Source organism: Cimex lectularius, unplaced genomic scaffold (assembly GCF_000648675.2).
Source record: "Cimex lectularius strain Harlan isolate CLEC.00 unplaced genomic scaffold, Clec_2.1 scaffold117, whole genome shotgun sequence".
NCBI classification, from domain to species: Eukaryota; Metazoa; Arthropoda; class Insecta; order Hemiptera; family Cimicidae; genus Cimex; species Cimex lectularius.
In genome coordinates this window covers 1,057,952-1,077,394 of record NW_019392706.1, presented here as the reverse complement: position 1 = coordinate 1,077,394, position 19,443 = coordinate 1,057,952, and the positions used below count along the sequence as shown (strand labels likewise).

General features: G+C 32.9%; 1 protein-coding gene and 2 long non-coding RNA genes across 3 annotated transcripts; 1 reads left to right on the top strand and 2 right to left on the bottom strand.

The window, feature by feature from the left end:
* Window positions 1-3,590: 3,590 nt before the first annotated feature.
* Window positions 3,591-4,259, bottom strand: LOC106666590. Its single transcript, XR_001340452.2, has 3 exons — window positions 4,117-4,259; window positions 3,831-3,948; window positions 3,591-3,773 (listed from the first exon to the last, which is right to left on the bottom strand). It is a non-coding gene; the product is annotated as an uncharacterized LOC106666590 (long non-coding RNA).
* Window positions 4,260-7,305: 3,046 nt separating this feature from the next.
* On the top strand, window positions 7,306-16,060 carry LOC106666639 (protein disulfide-isomerase A3-like). The gene is made up of 9 exons (XM_014393971.1): window positions 7,306-7,640; window positions 10,990-11,077; window positions 11,144-11,264; window positions 11,692-11,920; window positions 14,440-14,556; window positions 14,634-14,930; window positions 15,000-15,231; window positions 15,304-15,438; window positions 15,501-16,060. Exons 1-9 carry the CDS (start codon window positions 7,495-7,497, stop codon window positions 15,606-15,608), a joined length of 1,473 nt encoding a protein of 490 aa, XP_014249457.1. The 5' UTR covers window positions 7,306-7,494; the 3' UTR covers window positions 15,609-16,060.
* Window positions 16,061-17,732: 1,672 nt separating this feature from the next.
* Window positions 17,733-19,165, bottom strand: LOC106666597. The gene is made up of 3 exons (XR_001340453.2): window positions 18,120-19,165; window positions 17,998-18,052; window positions 17,733-17,914 (listed from the first exon to the last, which is right to left on the bottom strand). It is a non-coding gene; the product is annotated as an uncharacterized LOC106666597 (long non-coding RNA).
* Window positions 19,166-19,443: the final 278 nt, after the last annotated feature.

The following is a 19,443-nucleotide window of genomic DNA, read 5'->3' as shown; positions in this document are numbered from 1 at the left end:
CTTTTTCCATGATGTTACAATTTGAACAATCATACAGTTAAATAAATTAAGATAATTTTTACTATTGTACTTGTGAAATTTTATTTTTGTTGAGATTTTTTTTTTTCAAATGGAATTTATATAGTATTTTATCTTGTTCACAGGTTCTTTAAAAAAATTAATATTTAATAACAAAACTTATTTAATAGTTAACACTTTCAATGGTTATGTGTTATGATTTTGTTTTATTTTAGTTTTTAATGTTTTGTATATATATATTTTAAACAATACATCAACTAACAAACAAGAAAAAAAAGTTATTTTTTAATTGCTTGATAGAACCAAAACTAGCAATTTAGTAAGAACTTTGTTGTCATAAATTTAATTTCTTTTCATTATTCAGTTTACACTAGAATTAAACTAAACAATTCAAATGGATAAATATTTTTTGTCATTTGATGTTATTCCCACTTTTATATCAAAATATATATATATTTTTATTTTTATTTAATCTGTTGCCTGTTGTTTTAAACATTTATTCATTAATTGTTATTAGAAGATATTTCCTATTAATTTATCATTGTTGGAAGTGTTAAACAAGTAGTAAGTTAAAAGTTTTTCTTCTTCCCCCCATTTTATAGTTGTCTTTTTCTAACATGACAAATTATAAACTTGTTATTATAATATAAGAATATGTATTCACAGTGTTCACAATGTGCTTTATTGTACCATAAATTAGATTTGTAAGCTAGTGCTATATATTAAAAAAAGTTACCATTTTTGTTAATTGTTTCTCTTTCTATTGAATATACATTAATTAAAAACATTCTTTATATTATGCATGTTAAACAAACACATACACAGAATTTTTTAATAAAATTTATATGGAGTTAAGAAGTTAAAAAGAATGGAGCCAGAAAGGATAAAAAAAAATTAATTTGTAAAATGTCATACACATTTATTCTTGTTATTTAAAATAGTATGTATAACACTAAAAGTAATCAATTGTACATATATTCAATTTTTTTTTCTTGACAGAATTTACTAATAGCATAACTCTAAATGCCATTATTGAACTAGTAAATCAGTAAGACCCATCCTTAAGGAACCAGATGTAACTAACCGAAAGTGCACCGAAATGTTATGTAGGGTTTTGAACAAAAAAGAAAAATTATGTACTATTTGTAACTTAGTATGAAAATGTTTAATACATGTTATTTTATTTTAAAAATAAACTTGAAAGCTAGATTAAACCTTAAATGCTTAGGTTGATAACAAGAATAATGATTTTATGGCATCTAGATTTGGTATTGGTGAATATATATAATTTTTTTATGAAGGAAATGATTAGCATATTTAACAATCTGCAGTATAATTATTTTTAAAAAAGGTGAATACAGATGTTATGACGCATGTTTTTTCTCCCCCTCCCTTACTGAATTTTTAACATATGGTCAAATGCTATATTAAATAAAGTTGATTTTTCCTTTTCTAGTTTGTTATGTATTAGTAATTAAAAGTATTACATATTAATAAATGAGGTTACTTTTGAAAATTGTCACACACACACACTCTCTCTCTCTCTCTCTCTCTCTCTCTCTCTCTCTCTCTCTCTCTTTCTCTCTCTCTCTCTCTTCTTTCTCTTTTTCATAATGTATTATTGTTGATAGATTTGTGCAAAATGTTTCGTTTTGTCATATAGAAAAAAACTGTACATATTTATATTGAAACGACTCAATTATCAAAAGTATAACTAGAAAATTGAATTTGTTGTGATTTGTAGCACCTATTATTTTTGAAATTTAAAAAAAAAAAACATGAACTACTAAAAATATATGTTGCTTACTTCTGATTTTAAGTTTATGGAAAAAGAAATTCGGCTTATTCCTCCTGTTATATTTAATTTAATAAGATAGTTTTAATTCTCTGAAATTACATTGTTAAGCTGGAATTAATAAAAATTGTTTAGTTTACATTTGAATGAATTTTATTTCTTTTTGTGTGAACTTGTTATTTTTAGAGTTTGAAACGCTGGATTCAGTTTTCGTGAAATATTACATTTCAAATAACATTATTTTCAAATTAAATTTTTATTTGATTTTACTTTATTTCCCCTGTACATAAATGAATGTGTTTGCCCCGAAACACGTCATAGAGTGTTCAACGCTACAAGAAATATTAAAATGGAAAAACTACAAATATCTACGGCTTTGTGGAGGTAAGATACTAATGAGGAAATCCAATGGAGATGCTATAAGTGTTCTTACTTCAATGTAGGATATAAACAAACTGTTACTATGATGACTCATGTATTTATATTTTATTTGCAAAATATATTGTTTAATTTTTTCATTTTATGTGTGGTGATTAGTGACCATTAAACGATATTTATTTAGAAATTGTGCGATGTCTGGTGTGATGTAGGTTTCAGAAAAACATTTTCTTTATCGTGCCAACGTTTCGATCTTTATTGAGATCATCTTCAGGGATTTACACATTGTTTAAATTTAAAAAATGCACGTAGGATGTGCAAAAAGTGAATTTATACAATGCAAAATATATTTTTTATATTCAATCAAAGTATTTCTACTCACTCAAAGTGTTTGTCTTCTGTGTAATTGTGCCATTCTTGTGTGTTGTGTTGAGAGTGCGTGAGATTTTGTGTATACGTTGGATTTTGAAGGGGTGGGGAAGGAAGTCTGTATAGAAAAGACATTGTTGTTAGAAAAGACATAGGCATCTCACTATATAAGGCATTTGTATACATCTCACTGGAATTCTCAACACGACATGCAAGAATGGCACAATTACACAGAAGACAAACACTTTGAGTGAGTAAAAATACTTTGATTGAATATATAAAAAATATATTTTGCATTGTATAAATTCACTTTTCCACATCCAACATGTAATTGTAATATGTTAACAATGTTTGTAAATCCCAGGCCCTGAAGATGATCTCGATAAAGATCGAAACGGCACGATAATTTTTTTTTTCAAAAACCTACGTCACACCAGGTGAGTACACAGAAAACAAACACTGAGTGAGTACAAATGCTTTGATTAAGTCTAAAATTTCTAGTATTGCATAAATTCATTTTTTTCACATCCTACTTGTAGTTGTTTAATTTAAACAATGTTTATAAATCCCAGGCCATGAAGATGATGTCAATAAAGATCGAAATGTTGGCACGATAAATTTTTTTTCAAAAACCTACGTCACACCAGACCGCATCTCACGATCTCCAAATAATCACTTTATAGGATGTTGCGAAGAATATTTTCAGGATCATGTCAGTCTTTATTTCTATGAATGGTGTCTGACTTCATTAATAATTAATGTGTACCTCAAATATTCAGTTCCCACCCAGTATGATTGTTTCAGTAGATTAAATGAGCTTTTCCTCATTTCTCCTTGTATAAATATTCCAAATGGTGTGAATATTATCTCTGATTTTTTTTGTAATTTTGAACCTTAACTTCCTTCCACACAAAAAGTAATTAACCTCGCATCACTTAGCAATATGTCATACTGCTTACGCTTTTAAATAAATAAATAAATATGAAGAAACTTTATTATTGTTTTATATAGAATACAGCTCTACGAATGATTTTTTTTTTCTACAACAAAATTATACAAAGTGAAACAATTTATTTCTTTTCATCTAGAATTTTAATGCGCACTGTTGATCGTCCAGTTCAGGCCTGTTGGGATCGTGACCGAATGAAATTATATTGCAAATATTTGAGATGGCCTGCGACATGCTTCTATTCTTACGATGTCAAAGGGCAAACTGCAAAAACAACAGAATTAATATGAGGAGATAGAAATTAAAATATTCAATATGTACCTATTCTTCAGTGAATTTTCCATTGTAGTAAGGTACGTATTGTAAGACCGCTTTCCAGTCTGTAGCATATGTGACTGTGAGAGCTGCAGCGGTGCCGAAGGTAAACACTGACGGTACCCTGAAAATATGAGTCTTCAGATTAAAAGCGAATATTTCCACCTTGAAGCTTTTACATTCAAATTGAAATTAAAGCATACTATTTCAATTTTTGCCATATGTATATACGGGGGGAAATGTTCATATAATTGTATGAAAAAAAAAAGTTTGATTGGTAGAGATTTTTTACCATTTGAGACAGACTTCCACATGCTTTTTTCCAAGGGCGGTCAACCTCATTTTTGAAGCTTTTACTCGGAAATTTTTCCAACTGAAAATAGAACTGGAAGAAAGTCAATGGAAAGATAAGATTGAAACGGGAAGGTTTCGTAGTTCTCAGCCTCAAAAATCGACCAACAGATCCTGAAGATTCGCCCTCAAAATCGAAATTTCGAAAAACTTCTACTTTAACTCCTGATAATTTAGCATTAACAAATTTTTAAAATAACGTATAAAAATAATTAAAAATAAATTTAAAGGAAAAAATAAGAACTTTACTCCCCTACTAATTTCCCGCCTTTTAACAAAAAGTACACCACTTTGCCATTAAAAATAAATTTTTGCTGAAATGCAGAAAACACAAGGCCCTGAAGATGATCTCAATAAAGATCGAAACGTTGGCACGATAAAGAAAATGTTTTTCTGAAACCTACATCACACCAGACCGCATCTCACGATTTCTGAATAATTATTAAAAATAAATTATTTGTACTCATATTTAATTAAAAATATGAAATATAAAAGACCTTAGTAACGCTTTATATAATGATTATTATATATTGAAAATTTTACATTATTAAAAAATAAGCGATAATGTAAATAGATATAAACTGACAAATAATCTGATTGTGGTATTATCTTGATGAAGGAACAAATTCAATTGTTACTACCAAGCTTACGATCTATTTTAAGGGCAAAATCAGAGAAACAATCTTAAATATATCTATAAATTGACAAAATTAAGTTTGAAATCATCTACTAAACACTTGAGTATGTCAATTTGTAGACATATTTAAGATTGTTTTTCCCTGATGTTGACTTTAAAATAAATTGTAACCTTGCATGAATAATTGAATTTGGTTTTTCATAAAGATCATACCATGATCCAAATTATTCATGAGAAAAAAAGTGTTTCATAAAATAGATAGATAAAAAGCTTTGTAAATATACATTAGTCAAAAAATAATTTTTAAAAAAATCAAAGCTTATTTGACATGCTTTTCACAGTCTGTCTGGGTTGAGTTATTTGTTTTTAAATTAATCAGACAGTAAATAAAAATATAGAATACAAAAGTTGTTATAGGAACAATCACTTTGATGCCAAAAACAATTCCAACAATTAAAATTAAAAATGGTCAATAATACGTAAACTTTTAAACTAAAAAATTTACTAAAATATCTTTGCCCTTTCTTCCACTCTGACCTATAAGAACTATTTTGAAATTGATTCATATTTTCCAATCTTCAAAAAATCCAAAGCCCTTAAATCAGATTAGCACTTTCTGTTTCAGTTTTTCTCTTTTTTGAGGTAGTACTTGAATGGGCAATGGCACTGGGCAGTAATAAAGTCTTATAGTGATCAGTGACTTCGAAGAAGGAAAAAATGGTATTACACTAACAAATACATTCAGTCTCAATACATGCAAAATAAAACCGAATTTATAGAAATGCCTAACGAAATCAGATATTCTGGTGTGGGTACTGGTGACTGGGAAACTAGCAAAAGTAGTATCAACCCTCATTACACTCAATGGACTTTTCTTGCTTTGGACTTGTTGGGGATTGGAAATAAAGAAGGGTCGATTCCAAAATAGATCTTATAGGTCACAGTGGAAGAAAGGGAGACTTTAGTGAACAGTGACTTCGAAGAATGAAAAAATGTTTTTTTTTCCTAGGGTTTAGAGAGTCCCCATTACTCATGTCCCTAGTAGAAAGAAGGTTATTACACTAATAAATACAAAGTCTAAAGCAGGAAAAGTCCATTGAGTGTGATGAGGGTAGGTACTACTTTTGCTAGTTTGTAAGTCTGTTCCCAGTACCCACATCAGAATATCTATTTCATATTCCTAGGAGGTGGAGATAATGTTAGGAATTTCTATAAATTCTGTTTTATTTTCAAGTATTGAGACTGGATGTATTTATTAGTGTAAAAAAATGTTATCACACTAATAAACACATCCAGTCTCAATACTAGAAAATAAGTGGTGATTAGTGACCGTTAATCGATAATTATTCAGAAATCGTGAGATGCGGTCTGGTGTGATGTAGGTTTCAGAAAAACATTTTCTTTATCGTGCCAACACGACACGCAAGAATGGCACAATTACACAGAAGACAAACACTTTGAGCCCTGAATAAAGATCGAAACGTTGGCAAGATAAAGAAAATGTTTTTCTAAAACCTACATCACACCAGACCGCATCTCACGATTTCTGAATAACTAGAAAATAAAACCGAATTTGTAGAAATGCCTAACATTATCTCCAACTCTTGAGTATACGAAATCAGATATTCTGGTGTGGGTACTGGTGACTGGGAAACTAGCAAAAGTTGTATCAACCCTCATTACACTCAATGGACTTTTCTTGCTTTGAACTTTTTGGGGAGTTGAAATAAAGAAGGGTCGATTCCAAAATAGATGTTATAGGTCACAGTGGAAGAAAGGGAGACTTTATTGACCAGTGACTTAGAAGAAGGAAAAAATGTTTTTTTTTTCTCCTGGGGTTTAGGGAGTCCTCATTACCCATGTCCCTAGTAGAAAGAAGGTTATTCAATACATGCAAAATAAAACATAATTTATAGCAATGCCTAACATTATCTCCAACTCTTGGGAAAACGAAATCAAATATTGTGATGTGGGTAAAGTCTTTATAATGGCCATCGCCCATTCAATTACCACCTCAAAAAAGAGAAAAACTGAGACAGAACGTGCTAAACTGGCTTGGAGAAAACCGTCCGTGTTTGGACGTTTTGAGGATTGGAAATGGAAATGGAAAAGGGTCAATTCTAAAATATATCTTTTAGGGCACAGTGGAAGAAAGGGAGACTTAAGTGATCAGTGATCCCAAAGGTTTGGCCATTCAATTACCACTTCAGAAAAAAAACAAAACATAGAAAGTGCTAAACTGATCATGGGCTTTTTGAGATTTTTTGAATATTGAGGATCTTGAACTATGAAAATTTAAACAAATCATAAATTTGACGTTTTTGTTCCATTTTATTAGGATTATCTGCCGTGGGAAAGTGGAAGTTGCCGGCTTCCGTTTTGAAAGAACGCGCCGATGCGGCAATGACGAAGGGTGACGTCGACGAAACGGGACTGGCGAAGGTGCAGGGCCGCGGTTGGCGGAGAAGCGCATGACGATCGTCGAGGCCCAGCCAATCCGCTTAGGCCACACGTCTATCCGCTGCGTCGCCGGCCGACTCGTTCAACCCGGTCCACAATCCTCCAACTCATTCGCCGTCGCCCGTTCAGTTCAGTCACTCGACCCGCACGTCGCCGGTCCTTCATCGAATCTTTTTTACGCTTTCTCCCAAACTGATTTCGCCGGCCCGGCTTCAATCGACAATGGTCAAAACGGCGTTGCTCGGCATCGCCACCCTCGCCCTCGCCGTCTCAGCGTCCGTCAGCGATGTCCTGGAGTTCACCGACGACGACTTCTCCACCAGGATCAAGGATCACGAATCCGCCCTCGTCATGTTTTACGCACCCTGGCAAGTCTTAAATAAGATTCAATTTTTTTAAACTTACGTAATGAAACAATTCTAAGGGTTTCTCTTTATCTCGCCAAACAAACAAGCCTTCAATTAAAAAAATCCTCTCAAGAGAAAAGACACCTAGAATAAGATAAAATAATTTAAAAAAAGACGATCAGCATCGATTTTTCTTTCCCATATTTTCCTCTTCAACGATTTTTCATATATGAAAAAGTGTGATTTTCTCCATTGGAGTGCCGCAGAACGTAATCCTGCGTGTTCGTTCCTGCTTGAGGAGTGCGTTGACCTTAGAGGCTTGGACGAAGGTCCTCACGGGGTTGGAAGAAAGACGACCTCAACGACGTGAGAAAAAAAACCCTAAATGAGAAATTCCATGGAAATCTGAGGATTTTCCATGTTTTCCGTACCTCGGGAAAATCGATTTTCTGTCTGAATCAACTCTTATCAAATCTGAGCGATTTTTTTCTTTATTTTTTTATTTTAACAAAGGTGTTCAACCTTTCCAAGTTCATTTGCTTAACTTATTGATTCCATCTTGAATAAAAGGTCACTTGTTCGTTTAAACTTTATAAATTCTACTATTTGTATTGTTTAAACAGTTAATATTTTTAATTTATTTTTAACAGAAGCCAGACGTTTTAATATACGCAAATTAAATTAACTTCCCTTCTTGATGCCTTTAAAAAAGTTATTTTCAACATAGAGTGCCTTCACTAATACACAGGCAAGGAATTAATCTTTAAGGTTAAAAATACAAGCAATTACAACAACCATGGAGTTAATTTACTTTTTTAACCCTTTCCATTTTTCCATGGGGCAATTTGCCATAATCAATTTTAATAATGCTGACATTTTTTGTGTTTATGAGATTTTCTGTTAACCACACTGTTGCATCGGCCAATTGTTTTATGTATAAGTTTGACACGAACCATATTGATGGCTGATTGCTATATCTCAAAATGCTTGCATAGTTTAGTTGCATCATGTTATAGCTCGACTGCACTTGGTTAATATAATTGTATTTTGTTATGAATGCTGATGATGGGCTTTATAGCCCAGAATGTCATCTCTAAATAAATTCAACTACCACGGAATATCTGCTTTCTTTTTGCGTAAATATTCGGCATTAGAAAAGGATCTGCCCGGGCGAGATCTTAAAACCATACTTTAATTTAAGGTTTTTTTTAATGGGGTTTGCAACGCCATCTTCGTTCTTGGAAAAATCCCATTTTTAAGTATGCCGGGTTTGAATGCAGGGCCGCTGGATTTGAACCCGGGAACTTTACCTTTTAGTGTTAACACCTAAACCATTGTGGCCACTGATGCCTCCTTTATTTATGCCTAGTTATGGTAAGCAAACAAATAAATGCGTGTTTTATCCCTCCTCTCTCCCTCTTTGTGTATTTTTAACTGTTTACATCCGTTCTAGAGTCGTAAATTACTCTGATGACGATTGACTCCAGTCTTTGTGGTTGGTATGGAGGGGTTCTGCTAGAGAATGGTTTAAAATGTATACAAATCCTCGGGGAATGTAAAAATTGCCCATTAAAAGAGGTGGTCGCATAAAGGGGGGGGGGCTGTTAAATGTGTTCTGTACTAATTATAATTACAATACGATTTTATTTTTTCTCCGGTTATTTGTTTTTTAGACCAGATTTTAAATATATAGATTGTGAATTGGGAGACCTTACACCAGCGGACTATGAAACTGCCTTTTATACAAAACCATCATAGGTAGAAGATAGATGGACGGAGCAAGATGAGGACTTGTGTGTCTATTCTTTGTTCTAGAATTATTTTACCTCTTGCTGTTTAACTCTTGCCCCCAGGTATAAAGCTATAGGTAGATGAACACTTTTATTCAGGGAGAGACCTTCGGGCCAGTATCCATGTTTCCTATTGAACTTTCCTTGGAAAAGATACATTTCGTCATTTCTCTGATTTTTATGGTCGGGTTTGTGGGACTTAATGTCTCCTCCAGAATGATTTTTACTTGTCCTGATTCTTTTTCCTGCTATCTTAATGGCAGGACGTTGTAAAATTTTGTTTTTATATTGCTTATTGCGTCTTAAACATAATGTCACACCTCTTTTTCCACAAAATCATAGCTAGAATAAAATTTGAAATGGTAACCCCCATTTAATCTTTGACTGAGAAATTTAATATGTAAACCGGTAATTTTTATCCAAGATAAAAGCAGCTATGAATAGACTCCTTGCTCTGTTCACAGTAAGCATTTGACTTTTATTTTCAATTGAAGTTAGTTTTTAAAAGTTCTTTCATTTTAAAATTTTTGTGAAAATAATATAATTGAGCTTTGTGTTCATTGTTTTAAAATATTTCAAGAGTAAGGAACCGGAGGAAATGAGATAACTTGATAAGTGCCGATTGGGGACCGCGGTAGCCGAGTGGTTAGCATGAGAGACTCTCACGCCGCGGTTGTGGGTTCGATTCCTACCGTCGCCTCTGGCCCTTTTTTCACAATAACCCCCCCCTAAATTTGAACACACATATGAATTGTCACATGGCTAATATGCATAGTTCATAACGCCAAAAAAAAAGAAAAAAAGTGCCGATTATTTTACAGATTGTATATTGTAATTTTGAACTGTCCATTCTAAGGACCCTCCATATTGCCTTAACCTACGATGGCACATAGAATTTTAGCAATTTATTAGTCAAATAAAGTCATAAATATCAGTTATCAGATCTAAAATGTAAAATTGATTTCCCGGTTAAACAAACGTTATCAAGTATGACTGTTTTTTGACAATGGTGTTTATTGTTTTCAAATTTTGCCAGGTCGGCTTTAGGACTTATCAATTATATGATTAATTTTATCTTTGTAAAAGCCCTTTTATAAAATTTTCTATCGAAGTCTGTGAGGTTTTGTCATCTGTCATTGTCTATCCACAATTTAGCCTGTTATATTTGGGTATTTCACCATTTTCATTGGTTAGTCTGTGGAAAACTAAATGATATACAGACACCATAAGAAAAACATGAACAAACCCGCTTATGTAATTACTCAGTAATATAAAAACATAAAATAAAAAGCCTTAAGTTAAATGCTTTATGTAATAATGGAGTTTGCACAATAGACCAATGTTAGTGTCTTTAAAGAGGCCGACTCCTTTTAACCTTAACCTTAGCCCTTAAGGCAATGTACTGTCCTGCATGTATTTTTTACAATTATATTGGACTTCTCTTACAGTAGCATTTTATTGTTAAATTTCCATACATGTTACAATTACCATAGTTTTACTATAATGTTTTTTAATTTTTTCAATAATATTCTTCAAGTATGTGTTTAATACGTGTTTTAAAATTGATTTACTACCCCCAGGTGTGGACATTGTAAAAAACTAAAGCCCGAATTTGAAAAAGCTGCCTCTTTGCTTGTTGACAACGATCCTCCAGTGGCTTTGGCAAAGGTAAATTATCATAATTCTATGTAAAAGCTGTTTTGCTCATTTAGACTCTTTTGTCTCTCCCAATAGGTAGACTGTACAGAAGGAGGCAAGAGTACTTGCAACGAATTTTCAGTTTCTGGATATCCTACGTTGAAACTCTTTAAAAATGGAGAATTCTCCATGGATTTCAATGGACCCAGAGATGCAAGTAATACATTTGTAATATTATTTAAAATATATTGGTGAAATTTACATTTTCCATTAGACATTATTCTTTATAACTTTTAAATAATTATTCTTTTTATATAAGGTCTTGGTTGAGATGAAAAAAGCTCGTGTCACGAGCGGGATTCAAACCCCACTACCTTCTGTTAAATATGCTGCTGATCTAATCACTTGAGCTATCGTGACTTTGGTCCACTCAGATACCAACTCCTCATCTCAACCTACAACCTTTCAAATTTTACCTCTTTTTTGCCATTTTGCTTTATGTCATGATAAAACAGATATTCTCAAATTTTTAATTTAATTAGGCTTAGGTGATATTCAATTTTTGTAAAAACCTATGTCATTTAAACAAAAAACAAATCATTAATCTTGAACATTTTTAATTAAATTAATTTATTTTTTCTTAGATGGGCTTGTGAAATACATTAAAACTCAAGTAGGACCGAGTGCCAAGACTCTTGTTACCAATGACTGCGTTGAAGCATTTTTGGGTGAACCGGACCTCGGCGTCGTCGGGTTTTTCTCAACGAATTCCCCTCTCAAAAAAGCTTATCTCAAAGTTGCTGATGCAAACAGGGCTAAATTCAGATTTGGCGTGACCGAAAGCAAAGACGTTTTGCAGAAATATGAAGCCGAGTAAGTTTATCATGATACGTTTATAACTGAACAAATGTCAACTGAAGCATAACTTAATGTTTAATGTTATAAAAATCATCAGACTGATTCTCGTTTGTAACATATATTAGAACGCAATGTTATTTACAAAACAGTCAACTTGGACAAAAAATTTACAATGGTGCCATACACATTAAAATACAGTTCAACTTTATTAGAAAAATTACTAAAATAGTTAACATTATTACTAATTCCAAACATTTCTGAAAGATAACCTTGTTATTACATACAAACCGCATTATTATTGCTTTAATGCACTGTATCACAAGAAGTGCTGGTTTTGTTGGTAGGATTAGGAATGGGTTAGTTAGGGTTAGGCACAAGTTAGGTGAGGTTAGTTGACGAATTCGATTTTAGTCAAATGTGTGATTTTCTTTATATATATACAATATACTAATATTATATCTACATCTTATGTAGATCAAATATATCTTATCTTATAGCTAATTGTTTTCAAAATAAAGGGGTGGGCCATCATGTTGTTACAAAAGCACCTCAAGCGTCTTCCATCGGGCATAACTCAGAAATTGTCGATCCTAACAAAATTTTCCTTTCAGTAAAAGTGGCATAAAATAAGCTCTAGAATCAAATTGTACAATAAAACTGTTGAATTCTTATTTAAAATAACAAAGTTAGTGTCATTTCCCAGCTACATGAGAAAGTAAATCTGTTACCAACTTGCGATTCTTAGCCAAAATTAACTTGGGATTAACTTTTTTTTTTCCTTGCCAGCTAGCTGCCTGGGCTATTGCCGGCACCTCACATTTCTACCACCTCACGTTTTAAAAATTTATTTATTTATATATTTTATTTATTTATTTATTTTTTAACTTAGCTTTCCTGTAGGATATTCTGGCGATCTTTCTAGTTGTGTTCTGGGACGTTATTTCTATATTTTTAGCTCTCCCACAGTGGTGAAAAGGCTCTGAAAACTATCTCGTTCACTAACATTCAATCCTAGCCTAGCCTATATGCAGGTTTCAGAGCACTCGATATTCCTGTGAAGACCCGCCCTCGTTCACACTAATAAATACATCCATACATTATGTACAATTAAAATTACAATTAATCTAAAATATTAACCTAGGTTGGTGGGTTTATGGGGTACTTGATATTCCACCATAGACCCACCCATGCATACACTACTATCGCACTAATAAATACATTCACTCAAACAGTAACCGATCATTCTAAATTTACAAATAAAAAAATGCGGAACCACTGGCGCATTTAATATTACAACATTGCCTCTGCCCATTCACTCTAAAAGATATTATAGCCTAATACTAACCTAAAACGGTGGGTCTGTGGAGTACTCGATATTCCTGCACAACCCACCCATACACACTCACTTTCGCGCCAATAAATACATTCGTTCTACCCAAAACACACAAAGAGATATCTATCCTAGTTTGGTGGGTCTTGGGGTACTCGATATTCCGACCACTACCCACCCATACACTCGCACATTCTCACCAATAAATACACTCACTTCAGGAAGGGAAAAGGAAACCACAGAAGCATTAAAGGATGACCAATTTGATAAGCGTATAAGCAGAGAACCGAAAACAAGGTCCCAGAGGTTTTTTTATGAATTGGACCTGACTACATTAATTTAATTTAATGATCAAGGCACCTTTTTTTGATATATGAAATTCCAATATTCAATTCAAACCAAAATAAATACGAGACAAAAATATTAGTTAAATTTAAATCCTTTATTACAATTTATTTACAAATAAAATTACAATTTCTTTTATTAATTATTATTTTTAATTTAAAGAATCTTTTACTCTATAATAAAACCTATTTCAGAATCTATAAACATCAATTTTAAAATCGAATTTAATTCTCGTTTTATAAAGAAAAGTAAAAATAAAGGGAATTATTATTATTAATAATAATTTTTGACCACCAATTAGAAAATACAATTAAAATTTTAACACAACTTTTAAAATCAAATGTTATTTCTTTTATTTTTCTTTATAAAAATATATTTTTGGTTACAGCCCTTTTTAAATTAAAGTACAATTAGTATTATTTTTTGTTTTGACGTCAAAATATAAAATTTACTAATTGTGTGCACACCAAATTTTTCTTTAGTGTAAGATAATTTTCTTGCTAAAGTTAATCATTTCCGAATTAAGATGGTGGACTGTAGAAGTTGATATATCCTGTGCACAGACTCACGTGTGCATGTGTGTATGTATGGGTGTGCACATACACATACATGCGTATATACATTTTTTTAAATACTAATATTATATGATAATGACATGTGGATGATGAAACGACACGTAAATTTTGTTTCATTTACCAACCTTCTCAAATGGTCTAAAAATAAAAAATGTTATATGTAGAAGAAGATAGGGTTGTATAAAAACTAAAATTAGACCCAATGAGCAAATTTAAATTATTCAAATAAAAGCGTATTGTTTATTTTTAGCGGTCCTTTTGTTTACAGTTTGTTTTTCTTTCAGAGACACCATTATGCTCTTCAGGCCAAAGCATTTGCACAACATTTTTGAGGAGAATACACTTAAGTATGATGGGCCTGATACCAAGGAAGGAGTTGAATCTTGGCTCAACAAACACCAGTAAGCGATTATTGCATTACATTTAGTCAGATTTAAAAAAAAAAACAGTATTTGTACAAATGATGTTTTTGTTTTAGACATGGTTTAGTCGATCACAGGCAGAGAGACAATGCTGACGATTTCAAAGCACCATTGGTAGTTGCATATTACAAGGTCGATTATGCCAAAAACCCCAAGGGTACAAACTACTGGAGAAACAGGATATTGAAAGTCGCCAGCAAGTTTACAGATGATTTCACCTTTGCTGTCAGTTCGAAGGACGACTTCCAGCACGAACTTAATTCCTATGGTTATGATTATGTTCCATCTGATAAACCACTCGTATTAGCAAAGTCTGCTGACAACAAAAAATATTCTATGACAGAAGAATTCACGTAAGTGCGACGTCTTATTCAAAAAAGTCGCTATAAAAAAACAACTGGTTGTATGTTTTAACTTTTCAGAATGGAGAACTTGGAAGATTTCTTGAACAAACTCAAGGGTGGAGAACTTGAGCCTTACCTCAAATCTGAGCCAGTGCCTGAAAGCAATGACGGACCTGTTAAAGTAGCTGTTGCAAAAAATTTTGATGAAGTTGTAACTGGAAACGGAAAAGATACTTTCATAGAATTTTATGCACCTTGGTGTGGACATTGCAAGAAGTTGACACCTGTTTGGGAGGAACTTGGAGAAAAGGTTCGTACACTGTCCAAGACAAGCTTAAAACAATTCAGTTTGGATGATAACTGATAATTGTTTTATTTACAGATGGCTTCTGAAGATGTTGAAATTGTAAAAATGGATGCTACCAGCAATGATGTACCTCCACCATATGATGTCCGTGGTTTCCCTACGTTATATTGGGCTCCTAAAGATTCTAAAGATAAACCTCTTGCCTATAGCGTAAGTTTATTTTAAAGTTAATTACAAATATATTTTTTTTATCATTAATTTTCTTTTTATAGGGTGGTCGGGAATTAAATGACTTACTGAAATATGTGTCTAGCCATGCTACTACTGAGTTGAAGAATTATGATAGAAGTGGAAATCCAAAAACAAAAGATGAACTGTAATCAGTCAAAAAGGACTTTTATAACAAAACAAACAAAAAAAAATTTTAAAAAAAATTACTACATATTGAGTTGAGATAAATAGAAGTTTTGAGTGAGAATTGTTTTAAGAATGAGTGTATATGTGATAGTGTCTATGAAATCCTAACACTATTTTCTATGCTCCGGCATGTGATGTCTGTATAAATATAGAATGAATGTTTCCATAGCCAAATAATATTTTTACTAATGAACTTTGTATGAAAAGAAAGCTTTTTTTGTTGTTCCAAATTTTAAAAACAGTTTGTTTGTGTTGAGTCGATTCGTGTAACAATTACATTTATGCTGTAAAGTTTTATAAAATGCATTCCAATAATGAAAACTTGTTTCTTTGAATTTGTATCAATATATAAAGTGATTGTTTGTAAAATTGTGAAAAGACTGCCGTTATTAAAAGGTAATTGTGTTTGCTATTACCCAATTTGTTTGTCAACTCCTACTTAGATAACCACAAGTGTTGGTTTTTTAAATTATATTTAAGAGACTTTGCAGCTCCTGAATAAAAATTTGTTATATAAATTTAATACATTCATTTTTAGTTATGAAGTTGTAATTAATAATAGAATATAATTTACCTGTTTTGTTTTATTATGTGCTGAAACATTAAAAAAAAAGATTTATCACAAGTTTTTGTTCTTTAAAATAAATTACTGTTGTTTTGTTAGGTAATCAATCCAATATAAAAAATAATAATATTCCATATATAAACACATGTATTGATAATTAGTTATATATTGGTTCTGAGTTTGTTATTGTTCCATGTTTTTACAAAATATAGAATATTACACAATGAAACCATTAGACGTGAAATTATGACAGTATCCAAGTTACCTATGAGACAAAATGTCATACAACTTTTCGGTTGATGATGACACAATTTAATACTACTAGATAATACATAGGCCTAGATTCTATTAGTGGATAACAAGATCAAACATGCATAATCTCAGAATTGTCCACAAAAATACAAAATAAGTGGAAAAACTTCAGAGGTGCCAGAAACTCAAGATTAAAGCTGGGAGCACACCCGATGCAACGTCATGCGATGCAAATCCAAAGTCCATTTTTTTAGTTTTTCGTATTACCTCCGTGTACACCTGCCCGATGCTATGCAACGCTACCCTACTCTACACTCTGCGAACCCCACAGTCAAGATTTTCGTCGGGTCGCATCGAGTAGTCGAAGACAACAGAACCGGACACTCATATTTCTATTCAAACTACATCTAATATTGTCGTTATATTAATTACAACAAACTAACAGTTTCATTTCAGCCAAAACCTTACATAAAAAGATTAATTAATTTTTTTTAATGGCCTTACGATCGATGCATATTAGCCAAAGAGACGATTATTATGTGTTGATTATTATATTGGGGGGGGGAGGGGTTTATCGTGAAAAAAAGGCCAGAGGCGACAGTGGGAATCGACCCCACGACCGCGGGGTCTATGAGCTGAGAGAGTCTCATGCTAACCACTTGGCTACCGCGGTCCCCCGATTAATTATCAATCAGACCACTTAATATGATGGATCTAATACTAATCTTAACCTAGCTTAACCCTAACATTCCTAACCTAGCATAAAAATTAGCTGTTAAGGTTTTTTTTAATATAAGAAATAAACTATCCTATGAACTACAGTCTACCAAGTGCTATTGTTCGGCAGATTTATACCTCTTTTTATTTAATTGAAGCAATTTGTCAATATTTTTTCTCTATTTTTCCCATTTATGCGACGCAAATCCAAAGTCCATTTTTCCATAAGATTGTATTACCCCTGTGTGCATCTGCCCGATGCTATGCAACGCTAACCTACTCTACGCTTTGCGATCCCCACAGTCCAGATTTTCGTCGGGTCGCATCGAGTAGCTACATTTATTATTGTTATAATTACAACAAACTTATTTTAATATAAACCAAATTAACCGTGATCAAAAATTCATGAGTTTTTATCAAAATTATTTAATTATGATGGTTAGGCAGAAAATATATCAAAACACCTTTATTTAAAACAATTAAATTTAACTAACAATTTATTACATGGTTTTGCTCAAAATAATGCATTAAGAACAAAAGAGCCGTTGCGATTGTGATACACGCTGTGGACTGTACGTGGCGTGCGCTTGACATCGGATAGATGTGCACACCCTACCGAAACGTGGCAAAGCGTAGGGTAGCATCACATGGCGTTGCAACGGGTGTGTTCCCGGCTTAAAGAACTCCCTCCAAAGCTGACACGTTGCTGCAGGTAGACGGGGGTCATAGGAATATCTGTGGGTCATAAGCAGCCCTTAAACTATTAGCATGTAAAAGTCATTCCAAAATAGTTGGCATCCAAAACCTGAAAAAACAACCTGCCAATGTTTTGGGCGACTGGGCAATGAACAAGCAAACTGGCTAGTGGAGAATCTATAAGATCAAACAGACAGAAAATCTATAATCTTGAATACCATGAATACCCAGGAAAAAGAATTACACCAATGACTCCTTAAAAGAAGGATCTAGTGCTTGGAGAATACCAAACCCCTGCCTCTTAGTAACCTCTCATCATACCTAAAACAAGCTTGTATTCACAGACAGTGTATGTGCTGCCGTCAAAATAAAAACAAATAATAATACTAATAATACAGAAGAATTAGACAATGCCCACAACATAGCCTATATATGGCCTGTATAGCTTTGACTCTCAATCTACCCACAAAAACATTCAAATCATTTCATAAACTATTAAAAACCTAAATAAAAGAAGGATTAGTGTGCACTCTACAATGATAACCAGACAAGTTGGTATCATCGGTAATGAAATTGCAGGCCAAGATGCCAAGCGAGGCATTGATTCAGGCACTCAGTTCTTTTACAATAACATTAAAATTCATACAAAAACCATCTTGTGGTGTTACTAGCAGAAAATATCGGATGAAAAGGACATAACTTCAAATAATTGTAACTGCTTACGGAATAGCATAGATGTTGTTATTCTCAGTAGAAAGAATAGGACACAAGAATGGCATATACATTCGTGACCAACGAGCCTCTCCCCATATGTAAGAAATATGGAGAGAAGGTGACTGGCCCACATACTGACAGTCCTTACAATAAAAAACTTAACATCTATCTCTAACAAAGAAGAAAGTAGGAAAACATTAAATCATGGTTATGTAGCCTAACCCCATCTGTGATCCTAACCCTAACCTTTATCTAAACCAACCCATGCGCGCTACCAGGTAACACAAAATTAATGATGTGAAAATGGTCATGCAAAATTTGTGTACCCAGCCCAAAAATATATATGTTTTAAGTAACCTCTACATTGCTAGAAAATATAATCAGTATCAATTAATATTACCGTGTATTTCATTTTGTTCTTATCCATGGGCCACCATATAGATGAAGGCCTTCCACAAATTTCTGACTGTCACACCCTGGACTTGCATTTTTTTTTCAGTGTAGTACCTTTGTATTTGGTGTCTTTTTACCAAAGTGGGGATCTGCCTGAATTATATCAACAAAAGATCGGCTTTTTTTCACTCGCATTGTTTGGTTNTAAGTATGTCAGGTTCGAATGCAGGGCCGCTGGATTCGAACCCGGGACCTTTACCTCAGAGTGATGAGCACCGTGTCAAAGACTAAACCTTGCGGCCACCGACGCCCCTAGTGTTTTTTGTTATTCTGCGTTTGCATGATGAACACTTTTCTTCTTGACTAAGCATTTCGTCAAAACTTTCACCTGGCCAGTTTTTCCTGAGAGGACCATCATCCAGCAAGTTTCCTGGACTTGTATACTACAAGCCGTAAGTTTT

Bases quoted from the DNA above. Each gene is read 5' to 3' on its own strand.
- LOC106666639 (XM_014393971.1), top strand. From the start codon at position 7,495: ATGGTCAAAACGGCGTTGCTCGGCATCGCCACCCTCGCCCTCGCCGTC. The intron at 11,265-11,691 runs GTAATACATTTG...ATTTTTTCTTAG, and splicing joins CAATGGACCCAGAGATGCAA to ATGGGCTTGTGAAATACATT. The intron at 14,557-14,633 runs GTAAGCGATTAT...TTTTTGTTTTAG, and splicing joins TCTTGGCTCAACAAACACCA to ACATGGTTTAGTCGATCACA.